The following is a 21,908-nucleotide window of genomic DNA, read 5'->3' as shown; positions in this document are numbered from 1 at the left end:
TGCATTACAATTTAATGGATGAAAAATTTTGTCATTTATTGAAAGAATATGATAATCATTTATTTGTTATTCTAATGTGAACTAGCTCGTTGTAATTTACAGAATCTTTCATTCATATAATAAAGTGCTCAAATACCAAATCTTTATTCTGAATTTATCAATGTCATAATATACATATATACTATTTACTTAAAAACAATACGAAGGTTGCTGAATCAACTTTTTTTTTCGTCCTAAATTAGAAAGTAACGTAAAAAATTGTTAACACGGTTGAAATTTTACGTACTTATTAGTTTATTTTTGATCTTGGGCTATCAAAGAATTACAGTTAGTATTTTTCACTTGTTTCAAACTATAGCTTAGCTATCAATATTTTAAATTAACCAACCGATTTCCACCAACTTTAATCCGTTTTTATATATAATCGCAACTTATGTCTAGACCAATTATAGGAGAAAGCGCGAGTAGGTCTGTTGCAATTCGGTCAAAGTCCAGGACTTATTGGTCCTGATATATGGACGGGATAACTCAGTCCAAGACCGATATTTAGGACTGAGCTCAGACGTTCAGACTATTGCTTTTTATATTTAATTTAATAAAGAAAAATGGAATTTTGGTACAAAATCCCAAAGTTTATAATCAGAACATGTTGAATAATATTAAATTAGACATATTTATATTATTATTATAAAGTCTGATTTGGGACTGCAAAAAATTAGAACCCAATCATAAGTCCAAAGTCCAGGACTTGAACTATATACCCACGCATATTGATATGACTGCACAAATTCTGCGCGTATAAAATATTTTGAATTTATAACACATATAATTTCTTAACTAGATGAGGTAAATTTGAACCTATTACAAATTCAAATTAACGGTTACGGCTGAGCGACGGCCGTAATATTTCCCATAATTCCGATATTATCCTGTATAAGGTTATTGATTGTATTTGCCTAACGCAAATAAGGAGGATCGTATGATGGCAAGGAAAGTGTGAATACGAAATTTTCCCATCTAATAATTTTGAATTATTTAATATGTGATAAACAGCATGGACATTAAGTGATATCCCATTTATAGTAAGTAAGTTTATTTTTTTTGTTTAAACTTTCGGAACCAATTACTGTTTATAGGTTAATAATGAATATATACTTCACTAAAATAAATTAATATTTTTACATGCTAGATAAACAAAAAAAGTAATGCATGAATGTAATTAAAAAAATAACGAAATTGATACTAAGGTTACACCTCTTCTAATCCGAAATAATCATCCTTAGGTTTAACATTAAATCTAACTACTGTCTGACTATTTGTAATTTCATTAGGACGATTAGTACATTCAGGTAAAGTAATATTACTTTTCGCAGTACTTCGCAACAGAGCTATGTGTTTAAAGCCAATATCAGATGCCAACCACCACGCTTTATTATTACTAAATAATAATGGCAACAACTCAATAATTGTCATTATTGATGGTATGAATATCATTAAACCGATCATTAAAATTGGATTACTTCCTCCCATACACACTTTATGCATAACCGTTAAGGAACCAGTTGACGTACTCTTTTCTATCCATTCATTTACTTTAATGAGATTATCAAGAGGATACAAAATATTAGCAGTTTCTAAACGAGCTCCAAAAAATTGTATAGCTGCTGTTGTTCCCAATTCTTGTGCGCAAGTAACATTTCCCGCATTACAATCCCAATGACCAAGCAATTGTGTAAGAACATTATTGGTAATTAAATCTTTGTTATTATCAAATTCAGGCCGTGCGAAAACATTTTCCATTGTAGAAAACATCTCATCTCTAAGTTCATTTAGATCTCTCATTTCATTTTTTTGCAACAAAATTTCAACCAGTTGTTCTTCACGAGGTAAATTTTCTGGAGTTACTATTGATATACTAGGAAAAGCTCCCCCTTTTAGTGTTATGGAACAAACCAATCGTACAGAGCCTGTTTCATTAAGCAAATCACATATATCCCATGTAATAGTTTTATTTTCTTTGCTAACTATCGTATCAATTGTTGATCCTCTCTTTAACTGATCCGTATTGCAAGGAGGATTTGGATCAGCATTACATTGAGCCGTTAAGTATTGCATGTTGACATTATCAAATTTCGTCTCTATTTTCCATTTTAATGAACCATCTTTAAAATTGGCATTATTTATTGTATCTTTTATATTATTATACGTTACCGGTAGGAATGCTACCTCCTTGCTATTATCATTAGTCTTCTGAATCCAACGTACTAATGAATCGTACTGAATCAAGGTTATTCCAGCGATGAAATTTTCTAGCAGAAATGCATTATTCAAACTTACACGCAGTTCTTCACTTGGAATCGTTGGAACTTGTACCCATTTAATTGGAGAGCTATAATGAACATAAGGAGATCCTAATTTAGATGCAGCATAACCACCAACACCAACACTTGCAAAATACACTATTAAGGTACTTGCATATAAAAATATTTGGTAGAGCTTTCTATATTTTGGATTTTTATCTTGAATAACATTTTTTTTGTGTTTAAATATAACTAAACATGCTGATAAAATTCGTACTGGAGTTTGTTCTCCGCTCATGATTGCATGAAGAGGAATTCCATGACTTTTAAGTAAAAAATAACCCTGGATGTAGGCAAACATATGGGCAAGTGTCGCTTGAGCTAGTGCTCCAAGTATAATGGCCACAATAAATGATCCGAAACTCATCAGATACTGAAGCTCAGGAGAATAATTAGGCTGTTCTCCACAACCCTCGAGCAAAAAACCCCATATAAATATTATTGTAATTAAGAACAATCTTATTAATGTATCTCGCCATTGCCAAGTTGCAAGTGGCACATCCTGAAGATTTCTTGGTGACATTCTATAAAGTATAAACTAAGAGCTTATAGGTATTTGTATATATTTACTTATTATGTTTCTTTTTTTAAGAAAAAAAAAATCGTGTAATTTTTATTAAAAATAAAATTCCATGAGTTGATACCGGAAAGTTTTATTTCTATTTGATTTAAAAAAAAAATTGATTTCTTATTATGGTCAGTGAACAATCAGAATTTTAACACATTTAACACAAATGAAAAGCTTGACATTTTAATTATTTATTTTGTTTCAAGTTTTTTTTGAAAAAGATATGATCGGCGGATAAAAAAATGAATCACATTAATATTTATCATTTTCAAAGAAATCACGTTGGGGATAATTATTTTTTCTAATTAATAAAAAAGGGGGAGGGCTTTTTCATTATCTCAAATCTTTCGTCTTATTCTTTTTTACATTTAATTTATTAATATATTATTTAAATAAACGCTAATAAAAAATGCATTTATCAAAATTAATTATTTCAATGGTGCTAAGAATTTTAAATCATATTATTTTGGCAAATTGCGCAATAATTTTTGGTGGAGATGGATATAGTAGTTTATTAGCTGGGGATAAATTATATTATTTCAATTATATAGGTAATTTTTTCTATGTAGACTTAACAGACGTATCATTAGATACTAATACCGTTATTGATCGAACTAAGTGGATTGACCTTACCGTTATTAGACCCCAACCAACTAACTCTATTTCCCGTTACCCACTTTTGAGTGGTAAAGATAATGATAAAATATTTTTCTTTAATACAGACGATAATTTCCGCATTAGTGTATTTGATACTAAATTAAATAAATGGGAAACAATAGACCAAGATTCCAAAGTTTTCTTAAAACGCATGCAAATTCCTAATTTTTGGAGTGTTTCTAGTGAATGGGTTTCAGATAAAAAGATTGGCAAATCCTATACATTTCAATCAATTTCAGCAGGTCTGTCAATATTTGATTCAGTTAATTTAGAATTGACACAGAACACTTCAAGTCCGAAGAATCTTTTTGGTGAATTCGCTAGTTCGTATACTGACTTTGCACAAGTTTTGTTGCCAAATGGACAAATTCTGTTTATTGGTGGAAAAATTGATAATAAAGCACAATCGATGGACAACATATTAATTTATAACACCATAACAAATACATGGCAAATAACGGTATGAAAATGTCTGATAATAAAATGCGTCAATTGATGATTAATATAATTTTTTTTTCTTTGTATATAAATATATAGAATACGGTAGGTGAAATGCCAGGAGAACGTACCAAGCATACAGCTGTTCTAAGTAAGATTAAAAAAATATTATATATATATATTAATTTACTATTATTAAAACTCAATTTTTTTTTTAGCTACGGATGGACGTATTATTGTATTTGGTGGGGTATCAAATTTATTACCAGCTTCGCCAGACTTGTCAGTCTTGGACATTTCAAAATCACCATATGAGTGGTCAACACCAACAGTAGAAAATCCTTTTGGATCTTTAATTCTTGGTGGACATACATCAATCATGGTTAAAAATTTTATGGTTTCTGCATTTGGTAAATATAACTTCGTTAACTTTTTTTTAAAAAATTGTACATAATATAAGGTTAGTAATTAACTATTAATTTTTTTTAATTTTGAAGGAATAAATGCATCAGAATCATCAGAACCAATAACTGAAATATTTACAACATCTGAAAATAAAAATGTCTATAAATTAGATGTGTCGGATCCACTTAAGTATAAATGGTCATTATTTATTAAAAATGATGCCGATACCCCTACACCAACAGGTTCTAATCCTATTACAACGAATATATCTGACTCAGTATTTGCGTTAAAGTTACGTTTGATTATTATAATCACAGTTATAGTAGTGGTCATTATAGGCGTAACAATATTTAGTTTTTACAAAATAAAGCAATATAGAAGTAAATTAATAAACCAATTATAATCAAGCAATAATGAATTAGAAAAAAGCTTTTGAAAGAAATAATCCGTTATTACCCTCTGATAATTATAGTAGAATCATAGATCTTTGGTTTCCTGTTTCTTAAATATTTTTTTTTTTAGTATATCCAATTTACCTTTCAAGATAAAATAAATACTTTTGCATTTAATCCTTTAAATATCGGTTATCTGGTGATGAGAATCGCATTAATTACTGTATATGGGTCTATCAGATACAAAAGACATTGACTGGACAGAAATAATTTAAATTAAACAATATTTTAGCTTTCAATGTCACTCTCTGTAAAACACTATTCGTCACACGATTTGCCGGAAAATTCTACCATATTCACGTGAAGGCCTTATTTGCAAATATACTAACAATTTTTTTTATCACTGTGATATCATTATCTAACTATATAATGAAGGGGAATTCTCTACGTTTCATCTCTTTTGTTTTGTTCTTTCTTACTTTAAATGAGCGCTAAATAAAATAAAAAAATGCAATTATCGAAATTTATTTTTTCAACTGTGTTAATAATTTTTAATCACGTTATTTTTACAAAATGTGGAACATTCGGAGGAAATGGGCTTTATTCGTTGTTTACCGGAAATAAATTATATTATGTTGGATTTTTCGAATTCAATTTTTTTTATGTGGATTTAGCTGGTGTATCATTAGATACTGATACTATTATTGACAAATCCAAATGGGTTGATCTCACTGAGATTAAACCTCAACCTGGTATTGACTCCAATATCCCACTTTTGAGTAAGGATAATGAAAAATTAATTATACTTGATAATACCGACGATGATGTAAATGCTTACACATTTCACACTACATCAAACCAGTGGGAAGTGAACCCAACTAAAGTTATTAAAAAGAAAGAGTTTGTTGGCCTTGGAGAGTGGGTTTCAGATGAAAATACTGGGATATCATACTCATTCCTTGATAGCACCATGTCAATATTTGATTCAATTAATTTGACATTGACGAAAGGTGTTTCAACTCCGGAAAATCTTTCTGCAGATATACGTATTTTTGAAGATTCTGCACAGGTTTTGTTGAATGGTCAAATTTTGTTTATTGGCGGAGGATTTAGTAGTTTTAAAAATCCAATGAGCAGTATATTAATGTATAATACCAGAACAGATACATGGCAAATGATGGTACTTGTTTAATCTCCTAATGAAATGATAAATAAATCCGATCGATTAACCAATTTTTTTTTTGTACATTAATTTAATATGTACGTTAATATAATAGAATACAGTAGGTGAAACGCCTGAAGGACGCATCAAGCATACAGCTGTCTCAAGTAAGCATTAAACCAACTAAAAATAAAAACATATATTGTATATACATTAATTTTATTGCTAATTTAATTTTTTTTTAGCTTCAGATGGACGTATTATTGTATTTGGAGGAATATCAAATTCATTACCAGCTTCACCACAATTATCAATTTTGGATACCTCAAAAACACCATATGAGTGGTCAACACCAATGATAGAAAATCCTTTTACTCTTAGTGATCACGCAGCAGTCATGGTTAATAATTATATGATTGTTGCATTTGGTAATTATTAACTTGTCCGATCTTTTTTTTTAAAAAAAATTCCATAATAATATTTAGTAATTAAATATTATTTTTCATTTTTTTTAAAAGGTATAAATACAAGGGAAACAATACCTACGCTAATAGACAATAATAATATTTATAAATTAGATATAAGAGATCCGTTAAAATATAAATGGTCTTTTCTTTCCGGTTTTGATAGTTCTGATAATTTTGATAGCTCTCTTGACGTTTTTAAGCCAACGAATTCTACTCCGATTAAAGCTAGTGTTGATTCAGCTTCTAGATTAGGAACACGTAATACTGTTATAATCGTATATGCAGTGATGGTCTTTATATGCATATCGGTACTCATTTTTTATAAAGCAAGGCAATATAGACGTAAGATTAAGAATAAGATGAATACTTATCACCAAAATATATCTAATAATGAAAATATATCTATTAATGAAGAACTGGAAAAAAGCATGACTTAAAGAGAATTATTTCGATAGTATTAATTTTTAAGAGATTTACTAGATTCTAAACATTTTCTTCCTATTTATTTTTGAAACACAACGACACTATCATTTTGTCTATTATATTAAAAATATAAGTATATTATAACTGAAATAATTGATAAAGTAATTAATGTTAAATAAATTAAAAAAAGACTTAATATTTGTATCCGGAGCGTTACATCTATTATACTTGTTCTAGGATTTTGATTGGCAAACTATGTATAGCGGCAGACAAATGTTACGCTTCGGATAATTTTTTTACAAGAATGTTGATAACATTATACCGTGAAAACTCAAAAAAAACGCGTGACACATTATGTTCACATGAAAATTGGAAAATCCTTTTTTTCGCTTTGTTTAAAATTCCATAAATGAAAATGGATAAATTAGAAAAAGAGCAGCACAAAAAAATTGTTACATTTAAATTATTATTGTACAATCCACATCCTAAAGAACGTTAAAATTTTTATTTAATTAGATCTTTATAGTCAAGATTTGATGCAATGAATCCGAAATAAGAATACCCTATCGTATCACACTTATCACGTTTATCACGTTTATCACAGTGATTTAAGCGATAATTTCAATTTCCTTTTAAAAGGGGATTTCTTTAATCATTTCAACTCTTTTAATCCTGTTCTTTTAACATTTTATTAATTAATCCTTTAATAACAATCGTATATAAAAAATGCGTGTTTTCTTATTATCAAAATTAATAATTTCGATAGCTCTAATAATTTTTAATCAGATATCATCTAATTGTGAAATATTTGATGATGTTAAAACAATTTTTATTGAAGATAAATTGTATTGTCTAGGTTCATTGCAATTTTTTTATGTAGACTTAGCAGGAATATCATTAGATACTGACGAACTTGTTAAAGAATCCAAATGGATAGACCTTACGAATATTAAACCTAAACCAGATAACCTTGCATTCGATAGTCCAATTCCGGGTGGTAATAAAATAATGTTTTTGGAAGAATTCGCTAGTAATTTCTATGTTAATACATTTGATACTACATTAAAAAAATGGAATATAAACGAAAATGTCAAAATTTTACAACCCATGAAATCTATTACTGTATTTACAGAAATATGGACTTTTGATGAGAAAACTGGCAAATCCTATTCTCTTGATGATAATGTGGTAATTTTCGATACAATTAACATGGTGATCAATTATATTGCTTCAAATCCTTTCCAGGGTTCTCTTAGTTTCTATAATAAATATGCGCAAGTTTTAGTCCCAAATGGTCAAATTTTATTTATTGGTGGACAAATCGATAATGAAATTGTGTCAATGAAGCCAATGAATAATTTATTAATTTATGACACTATAAATGATACGTGGAAAATTGTGGTATTTAAGATACTAATTATTTATTGATGATTAAATTGTCTCCGTAATTGATCTTTTTCTTGTGAACATAATAGAACACGACTGGTAAAACACCTGAAGTACGTACCGATCATACAGCTGTTTCAAGTAAGCGTCATACCTGAACATCCTTGTAAATTTTATTTATAATTACTAAATTTTATTTTTGATTTTTATAGCTTCAGATGGACGTGTTATTGTATTCGGTGGAGTATCAAAACCATCAGTACCAGCTTTACCACATTTGTCGGTCTTGGATACCTCAAAAATACCATATGAATGGTCAACACCAACAGTAGAAAATCCTATTGGAGCTTTTAGTGGACACACATCAGTAATGGTTAAAAATTATATGATTTCTGCATTTGGTATATATGATTTGCTTGTTTTTAAGATGAAATTTTAAAATTTACTAATACTAATAATTGTTTAAATTTTAAAGGTAGAAATGAATCAAATAAAGATCCGACTTACAGTGAAGATTTATATAAATTAAATGTGACAGATCCATTGAAATATAAATGGTCATTATTAGCTAAGTTTAATTACAATAATAGCACAATTGGAATTACACCAACGATGTTTGGTGGTAATAACAGTTTTGCTTCTATTCAAACGAAAGTATCAGCTGCTACTAGTTCATCTTTTTATGAAGATGTGTCAAGAACACGTGTGGCTATTATAGTCTTATTTGTAATAATTGTTCTTATATGCATTTCAATTATTTTTTATTATAAAAAAAAGCAAAAAAATCAGGAAATCAAGCAGTCATGAAACAGAAAAGATTTAGTATAATCTTTTTTACAACATATTTAATTATTCTATTATTATAATTTATTAACAATTGATTGTGATAGGATAAATACATACTGTATATTACCTTAGTCGTACATACAGTACGTACAGTATATTCAAACTACCAATAAAATTCGTGTTGTCTACCATTTAATTAAATATTTTCTTCATCTTATCATTGACTTTTCGACATCGGGTGAAATAAGGCGTGGTTAACATACGTTGTATACAGTATAACTTCTATAACGGCATAATAAATAATTTTTTTTTCTTTATTCATGTTTTTTTTGTCTTCATTTTGTTTTTTTATTTAGTAAAGGATTAGTAACGGGGAACTAGTGACAAAGTCATTAAAGAGAACTGGCTTGCCTGGAGGAGGGTTAATGAAAATATACTCCACATATAACGAATGGAAACCCACGAATTTGATCGAGCCAATCATGATCGATCAACGGTTTTCCTAATACCGGCCGAAATTACCAAATTTATTAAACTAATTGTTGATTAAGCACATGATCGATTACATTGTGATAGTCGGTATGCAAAAAAATGCGTAAAAGAAAAGAAATTGAAACTCCAGACCAAACCTCATCCACTTGATCAAGAAAATAGATAGTTAGAAACTAATGACATCGCGAAGCGCGTTCGATTAACAAAAGCGACAAAAAACGAGAACATTGCTGCTGATATACGTTGAAGAAGATTGATTTTTGGATGATTCCTTTACGCTAAGCAACTTCCGAATCCGATCATAATCTGCCAAAGTTTCTTCCCGTGTTATTTAGTGAAAATGTGAATTTGGATGATGCACTCAGAGAGCTAACTGCTAAGGTATTTTAATAGAGCAAACATTAATCGTGTAAATTTCCCAGTTTTTTTAGATGTATATTATCTTTTATTAAACGTAAACACAAAACCATAAATACCTCGGCACAGTTTCCACTGTACTGTCTATGCATTAAGGTTCTTTTTTGAACTATATGTATTTGTATAATGTAGAAAATAAATAATTTATTTAATAATATTAGCAGTTAGAATGAGATGAAATGGAATTTACGATATAAAAAAAGAATTTCGGTGTCGATGGAATATTTTACCGTGAGTTGTATTGTAATTTGTAACCGATTTCGACTATAGATTTTTAACAAACAAATTAATGCAAAAGAATGTCTTTTGAGAATGATAATCTTTGGTTAAATGGTGTTTGCTTAATTATTAATATCTCCCACATTACTTTTAGAATAATCTTGCCCGCATTGTGTTGATTTGATTTTTTTTTATTTTTGTTATGATAAGAATGAGTTAGATATAACTGGACGACATTAATCTAAACTAATCTCACGCCAACAAGAAGTTGGCCTGTCTGTTATTTTGATGGGTACAATGGCTCGGTTGGATTATCTACAGGTACTTCTAACCCAAAGTAGGATCATCAAAGGTTATAACCTTACTATTTATGTCACAAGTGAATAGGTTATAACCTTTGATGTGGGGTGCATTCTTTTTGATCGCATTGTGTTGATTGATTATTAAGTGACACGTGTTAAACGTGTTAATCAATTTGTGCGACAATAGATTTCTCACATATTATATACAGTATATACAGTATACCGATTTTTTTTTTCTTGCTTTTATAATTTTTAATTCGAAAGGTCTACAAGTATTATTGTTACTTCTAAAAGTTTTTCGACTACTTTTATCGCTATTTCTGCAGTTAATGAACAAACTAATACATAATGTCCGGAAGAAACCGCTATAAAAGTGCTGTTCCCTGAATCTGGTTTGTATTTCGTTTATTATTCAAGAGTTTCTCCATTGCTCGCATAAACATTAAAATTCAGTCTTACTGGTATGGTAAAATTATTGGAATTCAAATAGGGACAATCTCAAATAACATGCCAACTAGTGGTGTTTGAGATACGGGGAGGAATTAGCATATCTTACTACTACGTCGAGTTCAACCTTCGAGATGTTTTACAATGTGATATTCTCCTTCATTGCAGAAAAAATTCCTAGCTGTCTATAGAAACTCTGTCAAAATCTTTGTCCGTGTGTCAACTCTATGGATTTTGGCATAGATCTAGATTTTGAGAATTTTTTGTGTGGGCGCTAATTTATTTTTTAAGTTTTATAGAAAAGAAATGGATGGTACGGTTTTTCATTGACGAGCTGACTGTATACATGAGGGTGAATTAGGCTCAAGCCATGCCAAAATATTACGGCACATTTACAACAATTCGGCATCACACCGGTGTAATACTGGCGTAATACTATTTGGACAAAATTTTGTATATGATAATATATTTTACCATTTCACCATTACGCTGCCTTAATGCTGAATTATCTGAAATAATTACATCCACATATATACGAGCTGAGCTCGCGCACTTGAAGTATCTTATTGATTAGTCAGGCAAAGTAACACATTTCTTGTATTTATATGTGTATGTCTTTTCTGATAAATTTTCTAGTCCATTTCAATTAACTATCGACTTCGTAATGATTTTATGTTCAAATAGCAGGGCTATTATTACTAAGGTCAGGGATAAATTATAGATGAGATATCTGCAAGATAATGTTCAGCTGGAATCTTTGACAGTTCGACAACGCAAAATTATTCAGAGAATAAAGAATTTACCAATAACGTATGGTATTGTGGCATATACGGGGAGATGGGATTTCATGGAATGCTGAGCTAGAGAAAATGAAAATACAAAATTTTGGATGTCAGATCCAGAGTTAGTCGAAAAAAAATAGTAGAGAATGTTCTCGGCCATATTGGGTGACTGCTGAAATATTGATTCAGAAACAATACTAATAGGTAAATTTAATAAAAAAAATTGGTCCTCATGATTTAACACGTTAGTCTATTTACGATTTTTAATTTGGGTCAATTTTTTATTATAGTGATCACAAGGAAATTGAGATTATGTTTACACGTGCAGAGCACGCAACATATGAAGTCATATGCACCCTTATATAAGCGCCATTATGAAATATCGCGCCTATTGACTTTCAATCACATGCGCGGAAATTTCCATCCCTGATCACAATAATAATATAAGTTCACTTGGGTTTATTTTATTCTGATGATGTAACTAAAAAGTGAGATGTGGGTGTAGAGAACGTGCCATCAGAAATAATTGATTCTTTTAATATTCGGTAATAATATAAAATTTGGGGTGCTATTACTATTTTAAGAAGTACATTATTTCACGTGCAATTGTCAATCAAGATAAAGCTTATATATACAGTATAAAGAAAAAGAAATGTTCTTGCGGTATTTTATTAATGCAGAATTGATCACGTTGTGAATCATCAAAAATTAATATAGTTTCATAAAATTAATTCTTTTGTGATATGTAGGCTAAATAGTTCTTAATACTACAAAGTGTGACAACTAAATTTTTTCTTACATTAAAATTTTCTTACATAAAAATATGTATATAGTAAAGTACATGTTCATGATTTTGATCCACCAAACTTTTCACCAACTTTTTGAGCAGCTTCTTTTGGCAAATCGACTAGAGCAGTATGCGCAATGTCGGCAGCTGGAGCTTTAATGACTTCTTTATCAGGATCGCCCGATTTATGATATTTATATTTGTAATCACCACCTTGTTCATTTTTATTAGCGAGCCAAGGAAATGTTTGATCCTTAGCTAATTTTACGCTATCTTCTGGATTACGGATCGTAGCTTTATGTCCCAACATGTATCCAGAAAAACCAAAAGTTGCGGCTAAAACTCCCATTAAAGGATAAATTTCTGGATCAACTGAAACGAATCTCCATAATGAGCGAGATCTCGTAACTCTTCCTACAGGTCCTGATGCCATATTTTTCAAATTTTTTTAATAATGAAGAATTACTTTTGAATTTCTTTAATAAATGAATTAAAACAGAGAGAGTAATTGAATCTTTTGAATCTTTTTGAAATTTGAACGGTGGTATTTATTTAAAAAATGTATTATACGTAAATGATGAAATTATGATTAAATATTTACTATAGATAACCTTTATCATATTGACGTAGGGATTAACATTGTTAGTTTATATAAAGCTAGTAATTTAAAGATTAAAGTCGCATTTGGAATAGAAACAAAAAAAAAATTCAATTAGTTGGATTTGGATATTTGAATAACATATGTCAATTTTTTTCTTTCTTACGTAGAAACTGTGGAATGATTACGTTTCTTTCTCTCGATCGTAAAAAAAAACTCACTATTCTCAATCACGTGAATATATCGGACCGTGGCGCAGCATTTTTTTTTTTTAAAAAAGAAAATTAGGAATAAAAATAAATTTTTAGGTTTGACTTTTGTATACGGTATATATATATGCTTATATTTATATGACTAAATGAATCGGAGTAAAGGAGTTGGGAAAATTTTGACACAATTAATCTGGAAATACACATTCATACCTTTTTAAACAAATAAAGTGAAATATATATTTTTTTTGACAACAATAGATTTTATTATTATTTTTTTTTAATATATATATAATAAAATAGTTCCTTATTATTGTATTTTTAGACCTTGTTCTATTTACAAAGAAATCATCATTGTTCGAATTAAAGAACACGTTACACAGTCTTTTCAGAGAAACTTCAACAGAAATTTCCTATGTTTCAAATTTTATTTATATTATAAAACGTGTTTAACCATTTTAATACGCTCAAACACAAAAATGGAAATTAATTATTTAAAAGAACTAAAGAAGGGATCGTTGTGTTACAAAATTGGCGACAATTCGGATTTACAATTTCAATTTATTAATTTATTTAATAGTAATGATCAAAGTAAAGGCCGAATGAAAAAAATTCTATAATTCTAAAAAGGATGATAATATTGAAATAAGTTTAGTTTGGATCTTTTTCTAAATTTTTAAATTATTTATTAAATATAAATTAAATAAAAATTTATTACAAGGAAAAAGAGTCGTTATTATATTATAGAGTACAACCGGTAACTTCCATTCTCTCAGTTATTGAATATAAACATTAATAATGATAATGAAATTTATAATGAAAGAATGCGAGATTCGTAAAATTACTTGAGGATTGCAGGATTGCATTAACCTATTTGTTTTTAAATAGTTACACAAAAACAGTTTATGCTCTTTAATCAATTAAAATAAAATTCATTCGTTGAAAATTTTATATTATGCATTTTTTGTGTTATTTATACTATTTAATGTTTCAACCGATAAATGATGTAAGCAATCTATAAATAAGCTATATTACCTTTATAATACATTTATAGTTTAACTTACATAAAAAAAAAAGGCATGTAAAACCGAGGTCGTTTTACAAATTGAGGGACAAAAAACCTAATTTATAATCTTGCCACACAAATGTGGAAATTTGTAAAACGAACTTGGAAATTATTTATATTATGGGTACGTTACTCTAAAATTATTATAAAAATTTGAGATTATTAATTCATTTTCCATTTTCTCTTTGTTTACCCTGTTTCAAAAAGAGAGTCTTTTTTTTTATTATACGTACACTCTCTCCCTCCCTCCTCCTCCTCACTTTCATTTTCTCATTCTCCGTAATTCAATTCCCTCTTCCTCCTCATTATCCTTCTCTCTCGTCGTATTGTAGAATAGATTTCTACATTATACTTAACTCAATAAAACATATAATAAAATAGATTTTTTCTTCTTTTTTTTTTTTTTTTTTTTTACAACCGCGTTATATATATATATATATATATCTACAATCAATAATAACATATGGATGGTGGATATTATTCAAATGATAATAGGCCACTGAGTGTGCTAAGGCGTGGAAGAACTTTGAATAGACCTGAACGTTATCAACCTGCGGCCCCTCTCTTAACAGGTGCTAGGGATGCTAAAGATAATAATTGTGATGTCTGGGTAATTTTTTCAAAAGTCGTCACATTTTGGGCACCAGCTTCTTTACTATCATCGGTTGGTGGTCTCAATGATAAACAATCTCAACAAGCATGGCGTGAAAAAATTGCTTTATGTTTTATCGCTGTTATTATGGGTGGAATCGTTGCATTTTTGACCGTTGGTTTTTCTAATATACTTTGTCCTCCTTCTGAAGCTGATAATCCTTCTAAATTTAAACGTTATGGTGATTCACCCGGTCATCTTGGAATTAATGGATGGCAATTTGACGTTACAAATGGTTTATCAAGACCTGGTTTGGATTTTCAAGCTCTTGAACAAGAACAAAATGGTCAAGATATTACGGTTTTTTTTCAAAGGACAAATCAGCAAGCTCCTGATTGTTTAAGACCAGATATACAAAAATTCGCTGCTGTTAATTTAGAAGTTTGTAGTGATGATGCTTGTCCTCTTAAAGATGTATTTATTAAACAATCAACTTTTGATCAATTAAATATTGTAAATAGTTCAACAAAAGTCGGTTACGATTGGGTTCAAATTGGACAATTAAAAAATTATTTGGTTATAAGTGGAAATGTTTTAAATCTTGATCCTTATATTAATAAATTTCCTGATCCTATAGAAGATGATATGTTGGATAAAACTATTCGTACAGTTTTAGGAACTGACCATCTTGAAGGTGGTAAAGATGGAACCGCTCTTTTCTTTGGAAGACCAGAAACAAAAGCTACTATTAATTGTTTGGTTGAAAAATTTTATGCTGGAAATATTGATAAAGAAACTATCGGTTGTTTTATTTCCGTAATTTTCTTATACGTTTCTTTAACCGTCATTCTTGGAATTGTTATGACAAGATTCATCATGGCTTGTGTTTTCAATTGGTTCATTTCACATCGTCTCGCTAATCAACCAAAAGGTGCTACAAATTCACCTTCAGTATCACAAGTTGTTCCAGGTGGTTCACCATACGGTACTGCTGCTACTACTGGTGGTATGACTAAAGTCATGAGTATGGAAGACGTAGGCAATGATTTATATACCGTTTTACTTGTTACTTGTTATTCTGAAGATGAAGCTGGTTTACGTTGTACTTGTGAATCAATGGCTGCTACCGATTATCCAAATGATCGTAAACTGTTATTCTTGATATGTGATGGTATAATCACAGGTTCTGGTAATGATAAAAGTACACCTGATATTTGTATTGATCTTATGGAAGTTTCACCTGAATTCAAAGATCCTCAACCAAGAAGTTATGTTGCTATCGCTGATGGTTCAAAAAGACATAATATGGCCAAAGTTTATGCAGGATATTTCCCTTGGAAAGATAGTCGAGTTCCAATGGTTTGTGTTGTTAAATGTGGTACACCAGAAGAACAAGGAAAACCAAAACCAGGTAATCGTGGAAAACGTGATTCTCAATTGATTTTGATGAATTTCTTTAGTCGTATTACTTATAATGATCGTATGAGTCCTTTGGATTATGATTTATTCCGTAAAGTTCATCATCTTATGGGTGTTACACCTGATTTCTTTGAGATCGTTCTTATGGTTGATGCTGATACAAAAGTTTATCCTGATTCATTGAGAATACTTATTAATTGTATGTGCAATGATCCTTTAATTATGGGACTTTGTGGAGAAACAAAAATTGCAAACAAAAGAGATTCTTGGGTTACTTCCATTCAAGTTTTTGAATATTATATTTCTCATCATTTGGGTAAAGGATTTGAATCCGTATTTGGTGGTGTTACTTGTTTACCTGGTTGTTTCTGTATGTATCGTCTCAAAGCTCGTAAAGGAGATGATGATTGGGTTCCAATTATTACCAAACCTGAAATCGTTCAAGAATATTCTCAAAATGTTGTTACTACTTTACATCAAAAGAATTTATTACTTCTTGGAGAGGATCGATTTTTGACCACACTTATGTTAAGAAACTTTCCAAACAGAAAAATGATGTTTTGTCCACAAGCAATTTGTAAAACTGTAGTACCTGATGATTTTAATGTTTTACTTTCTCAACGTCGACGATGGATTAATTCAACTATTCATAATTTATTGGAATTAGTATTAGTTAGAAATCTTTGTGGAACATTTTGCTTCTCTATGCAATTTGTTATTTTTATGGAATTAATTGGTACCGTAGTTCTTCCAGTTGCTATCTTATTAACTTATGCGTTAATCGTATCCATAATATTAAATCCACCTAAAGATTTTTCAGCAGCAGTTCCTGTATTGATGTTAGTATTAGTACTTGGATTACCAGGAATTTTAATTTTAATTACCACAAGAAAACTTGTTTATATCACTTGGATGTTTATTTATTTATTAGCATTACCTGTATGGAATTTTATTTTACCAACATACGCTTATTGGCATTTTGATGATTTCTCATGGGGAGAAACTAGAAAAGTTGAAGGTGAAGCTAAAGGAGATGATCATAGTAAAAAAGAAGGACAATTTGATCCATCAAAAATTCCATTTAAACGTTGGGAAGATTGGGAACGTGGAAGAATAAAAAGTAAAAAACGTCAAGAAAAACAAAGACAAATGCAATATAAAACTGCTCCATCAAATCATGTAATAGATGATTATGAAACTGCATCAAACATTTCTTCTCCAGATGGAGGACAACAATATTTTGATTATAGTAATAATTCTCGATCACAACAACAACAACAATATGAACCCTATCCACAGTATAATAAAGGTGCCGCTCCACAAGAAGAATATTATTATCCTGAAAGAGGACAATATGGTCAAAATCAAGAAAGATACGATCAAGAACAATATAATAATAATCAGTATGATCAAGTGCAATATGATCAAGTGCCATATGATCAAGGACAATATGATCAAGAGCAATACGATCAAGGACAACATAATCAAGGGCAATATCAACATAATCAAGGGCAATATCAACATAATCAAGGAAGAGGACAATATGATCAAGATTATTATCAAAGACGGGTTTAAAAAAAAAAAAAATTTCATTTTTTTTATTGTATAGATAATTAGTTTTTTTCCCAATCAAACAAAATTCAATTATACCTGGAAGTATTTTTGATTTTTTCCCTTTTTTAACATTATTTTTGTAATATTACTTTTTTTACTTTTTTTTAACATAAAAAAAAAACTTTTCTTTTTATTAATTATAATTTGGGAGGTTTTTTGTATAAATTAGATCAAATCAGATTTGGTATTATTTATTATTAATACTTGGAGGGAGAAGCTGTAATTTCTATATATTATTATCTATTAATATTCCTTTTTTTAATCAAATATTATTATTTTACGATACGAATAATTATAATAAATAAAAAGAAATCGTGATTTTTTTTTTCACTTTGGAATAATCTGCCAAGAAAATTTTTTTTTTTATTATTATTATTATTGTTAAATTAGTAAATAAAATAAAATAAACGTAAATAAAACGTATGTCGTGCGACATTATGTTTAATTTTCGGTAAAAAAAAATTCGGGATTCAATTTATTCCCCATTGGAAAATCCGTTTCAAAAAAAATATTAGAAACATATTGTTATGGAACTTGCTAGTAGACTAAAGACTTAATAAAAAGATTCTCCTGATTATCTTTATAAAAAATTTTATGCAGTATCTTATTTGCTTTAAAATTAATTACTGGTACCCTATTTTTTAAATTATATACATTATAGAAGAACCTAAAAATCGAATAAATCGAATAATAATAATTATGCTCACTAATAAGAAAATCACCATCGATCTCTTGAGACATGAAATAATGAAATAATTAATCGATAAATTGGCGATTTAATACAATATATAATATGTATGTATGTATGAAACTTTAATATATTAATCCAAGTGTATCCAACCAAACAAAAAAAATAAAAAAAAATAAGAATTAATAATTTTTTTTTAAAAATTGTCTTTTTCTAGAAGATTTAATTTTTTATTAATTATAATTATTTTATATATAATTATTTTATATCATGTAGTCTTCTTATTGTTAATCGCATTTAGTTCACAAAATTCCATACAATCTCTTACGCAAGGTGATAAATATGGTTCCGAGAGTCCTTTACAATGTGTAGTGCATTTATCATATTTTGCAATACAATAAATGTCAGCGTAATGATGCTCCTTAATTGCTTCAAAACTGACGCTCTTATTTCATGAAAAACAAAAAAAGATTGGTTAATAAAAAATATTAAAAAAAAAACTATGATTATCTTTTTTTTTTAAAACTTACTAATGAATTTACAGCATTAATTAAGATAATAATAATGAAAATCATTAACGAACTCCTCATTTTTTTTTTTGTTTACAAATAATAAAAAGAATTTTTTACTATTTGTATATTTCGTTACAGAACCACTTTTTTAAATTTCGTTAAAAAAATTTTTGCGAGAAAGAAGATAGAAAAAAGGAATAAGAAAGAAAATTTTTTTTTATGAATCAATCCATTTTATTATAAAAAAAAAAAAAGTCTATGAAATAACCATTTTTTCATATATTATATAATTTAAAGTATAGCATAGCCATAAAATTTAGCAAAGCCATAGAATCAAGATTTTTTTTATGACACGATTTCTATATAAGTTGTTGATCATAAAGTTTATTTTTATATTAGTTGATTCAAACTTGATTGTAAAAATAGCCAAGCCATAAAAAATGAACTTTTCTTGATTTGGACTTACTATGAAAAAACCTGTTATTTTTGGTTGTTCATGTGATTATTTTTTTTTTATTTATGGACGTACAAAAAAAATATAGATTTTTTTTTTGATTTTGACTTACCTATAATGGATTATACTGCGTCAAAATGAAATGTTATGCATTTTGTTATTCTCATCATTTTTGGGAATATCAGAGTGTGGATATTGCGTGGATTTTGTGTGGATATTGTGTGGATATTGTATGGATCAATCTTGCTTATATCAAATTTTCTTATTTTTATTTTAGCAATCTTATTTTTTTAGCAATATTTTCTATTTTTTTTTAGTGGCGGATATGATAATAAATCATTAAGTGTGGGGATACTTGAACGTTATTACTTATTAGACTATGGCCCCTCATTTAACAGGCGCTATGGCAATCTGACGTTACAAATGGTTTATTAAAGCTTGGTTTGGATCTTCAAGCACTTGCAAATGAACAAAATGGCCAAGATATTATAATTTTTTTTTTCAAAGGACAAATTAAGAGTATTGAAGTATGTAGTGATAAAGTGATAACGCTTGACCCCTTAAGGATGTTTAATATTTGTAAATATAACAAAAGTTGGTTATGATTGGTCTCAAATCGGAAAATTAAAATTAAAAATTATTTCAAACTCCGATATGACGAATATGTTGGGAACTTGGGGCCCATATGAAAATCATTGAAAAATATCGTGTGGAGCCCAGAAGTTGCAAATCGTGCATACATTATATCAAATTATACGATGTTCTTTCATATCTTATCTTTTGATCTGATCCTATAGAAGGTTTATACAGTTTTAGCAACTGATCCACTTGAAGGTGGTAAAGATAGAACTGCATTTTTTCTTTGAAAGAACGGAACTAAAACTACTATTAATTGATTGGTTGAAAAAAATTATTGATCGGTTGTTTATTTTCGTAATTTTCTTGTGCATTTCTTAACGTCATTATTGAATGATCATGATTATCGGCTGTTTTAATTCCGGAATTTTCTTGTATGTTTCTTTTAGTTGTCATTCTTAGAATGGTCATTTTTTAATTAGTAGCTTTACCTTCAACCACGTCAAGTTCTTACATGTGAATGATCATGATTATCAGCTGTATGTTTCTTTTAGTTGTCGTTCTTGGAATGATCATGGTACATGTGTTTTTTAATTAGTAGTTTTACCTTTAATTACGCCAAGTTCTTACATGTCATTCTTGGAATGGTCATTTTTAATTAGTAGCTTTACCTTCAAATCACATCAAGTTTTTACATGTCATTCTTGAATGGACATGATTATCGGCTGTTTTAATTCCGGAATTTTCTTGTATGTTTCGTTTAGTTGTCGTTCTTGTAATGGTATGTGTTTATGTTCTTTTAGTTGTCATTTTTAGAATGGTTGTGCTTTTTAATTAGTAGCTTTACCTTCAACCACGCCAAGTTCTTACATGTCATTCTTAGAATGGTCATTTTTTAATTAGTAGCTTTACCTTCAACCACGCCAAGTTCTTACATGTCATTCTTAGAATGGTCATTTTTTAATTAGTAACTTTACCTTCAATCACGTCAAGTTCTTACATGTCATTCTTGAATGGACATGATTATCGGCTGTTTTAATTCCGGAATTTTCCTGTATGTTTCTTTTAGTTGTCATTTTTAGAATGATATGTGTTTTTTAATTAGTAGCTTTACCTTCAACCACGCCAAGTTCTTACATGTCATTCTTAGAATGGTCATTTTTTAATTAGTAGCTTTACCTTCAACCACGCCAAGTTCTTACATGTCATTCTTAGAATGGTCATTTTTTAATTAGTAGCTTTACCTTCAAACCCACGCCAAGTTCTTACATGTCATTCTTAGAATGGTCATTTTTTAATTAGTAGCATTACCTTCAACCACGCCAAGTTCTTACATGTCATTCTTTGAATGGTCATTTTTTAATTAGTAGCTTTACCTTCAAACCCACGCCAAGTTCTTACATGTCATTCTTTGAATGGTCATGATTATCGGCTGTTTTAATTCCGGAATTTTCTTGTATATTTCTTTTAGTTGTCGTTCTTGGAATGGTCATAATGACAAATGATTTTTAATTTGTAGTTTTACATTTAATTACACCAAGTTAGTATTACTGAATATCTTTGATAGAAAAACAAAGAATGCATATGGATTGAAGATACCACGGTAATCTATAAAAAAACACAATTATTAATCATATCGTATCTCAATCAACCAAAAAGAGGAATCACATGTTGAAAGATCATCGTAAGC

At 29.0% G+C, this 21,908-nt stretch overlaps 7 protein-coding genes across 7 annotated transcripts; 4 read left to right on the top strand and 3 right to left on the bottom strand.

Annotated features, from left to right (window-relative positions):
* Positions 1-1,248: 1,248 nt before the first annotated feature.
* OCT59_013484 (uncharacterized protein) lies at positions 1,249-2,883 on the bottom strand (the record flags this gene model as incomplete). Its single annotated transcript, XM_066141551.1, has 1 exon — positions 1,249-2,883. The coding sequence occupies one exon, from the start codon at positions 2,881-2,883 to the stop codon at positions 1,249-1,251; it is 1,635 nt and encodes a 544-aa protein (XP_066001680.1).
* A 454-nt stretch (positions 2,884-3,337) lies between these two features.
* OCT59_013483 (uncharacterized protein) lies at positions 3,338-4,934 on the top strand (the record flags this gene model as incomplete). The annotated part of the gene is made up of 5 exons (XM_066141549.1): positions 3,338-4,045; positions 4,123-4,174; positions 4,242-4,433; positions 4,521-4,705; positions 4,851-4,934. The coding sequence occupies 5 exons, from the start codon at positions 3,338-3,340 to the stop codon at positions 4,932-4,934; spliced, it is 1,221 nt and encodes a 406-aa protein (XP_066001679.1).
* Positions 4,935-5,328: 394 nt separating this feature from the next.
* On the top strand, positions 5,329-6,886 carry OCT59_013482 (uncharacterized protein; the record flags this gene model as incomplete). The annotated part of the gene is made up of 4 exons (XM_066141548.1): positions 5,329-6,000; positions 6,098-6,149; positions 6,228-6,410; positions 6,501-6,886. The coding sequence occupies 4 exons, from the start codon at positions 5,329-5,331 to the stop codon at positions 6,884-6,886; spliced, it is 1,293 nt and encodes a 430-aa protein (XP_066001678.1).
* A 712-nt stretch (positions 6,887-7,598) lies between these two features.
* Positions 7,599-9,065, top strand: OCT59_013481 (uncharacterized protein; the record flags this gene model as incomplete). Its single annotated transcript, XM_066141547.1, has 4 exons — positions 7,599-8,273; positions 8,348-8,399; positions 8,471-8,659; positions 8,734-9,065. The coding sequence occupies 4 exons, from the start codon at positions 7,599-7,601 to the stop codon at positions 9,063-9,065; spliced, it is 1,248 nt and encodes a 415-aa protein (XP_066001677.1).
* Positions 9,066-12,338: 3,273 nt separating this feature from the next.
* Positions 12,339-13,386, bottom strand: OCT59_013480 (uncharacterized protein). The gene has a single exon (XM_025318993.2). It carries the CDS (start codon positions 12,921-12,923, stop codon positions 12,549-12,551), a length of 375 nt encoding a protein of 124 aa, XP_025174854.1. The 5' UTR covers positions 12,924-13,386; the 3' UTR covers positions 12,339-12,548.
* A 1,164-nt stretch (positions 13,387-14,550) lies between these two features.
* OCT59_013479 (uncharacterized protein) lies at positions 14,551-18,329 on the top strand. The gene has a single exon (XM_025318992.2). It carries the CDS (start codon positions 14,827-14,829, stop codon positions 17,947-17,949), a length of 3,123 nt encoding a protein of 1,040 aa, XP_025174853.1. The 5' UTR covers positions 14,551-14,826; the 3' UTR covers positions 17,950-18,329.
* Positions 18,330-18,398: 69 nt separating this feature from the next.
* OCT59_013478 (uncharacterized protein) lies at positions 18,399-19,429 on the bottom strand. Its single transcript, XM_066141546.1, has 2 exons — positions 19,207-19,429; positions 18,399-19,121 (listed from the first exon to the last, which is right to left on the bottom strand). Exons 1-2 carry the CDS (start codon positions 19,264-19,266, stop codon positions 18,945-18,947), a joined length of 237 nt encoding a protein of 78 aa, XP_066001676.1. The 5' UTR covers positions 19,267-19,429; the 3' UTR covers positions 18,399-18,944.
* Between the last annotated feature and the right edge of the window lie 2,479 nt (positions 19,430-21,908).

Source organism: Rhizophagus irregularis, chromosome 21 (genome assembly GCF_026210795.1).
Source record: "Rhizophagus irregularis chromosome 21, complete sequence".
Classification (NCBI taxonomy): domain Eukaryota; kingdom Fungi; phylum Glomeromycota; class Glomeromycetes; order Glomerales; family Glomeraceae; genus Rhizophagus; species Rhizophagus irregularis.
This window is presented reverse-complemented; position numbering and strand designations above follow the sequence as displayed.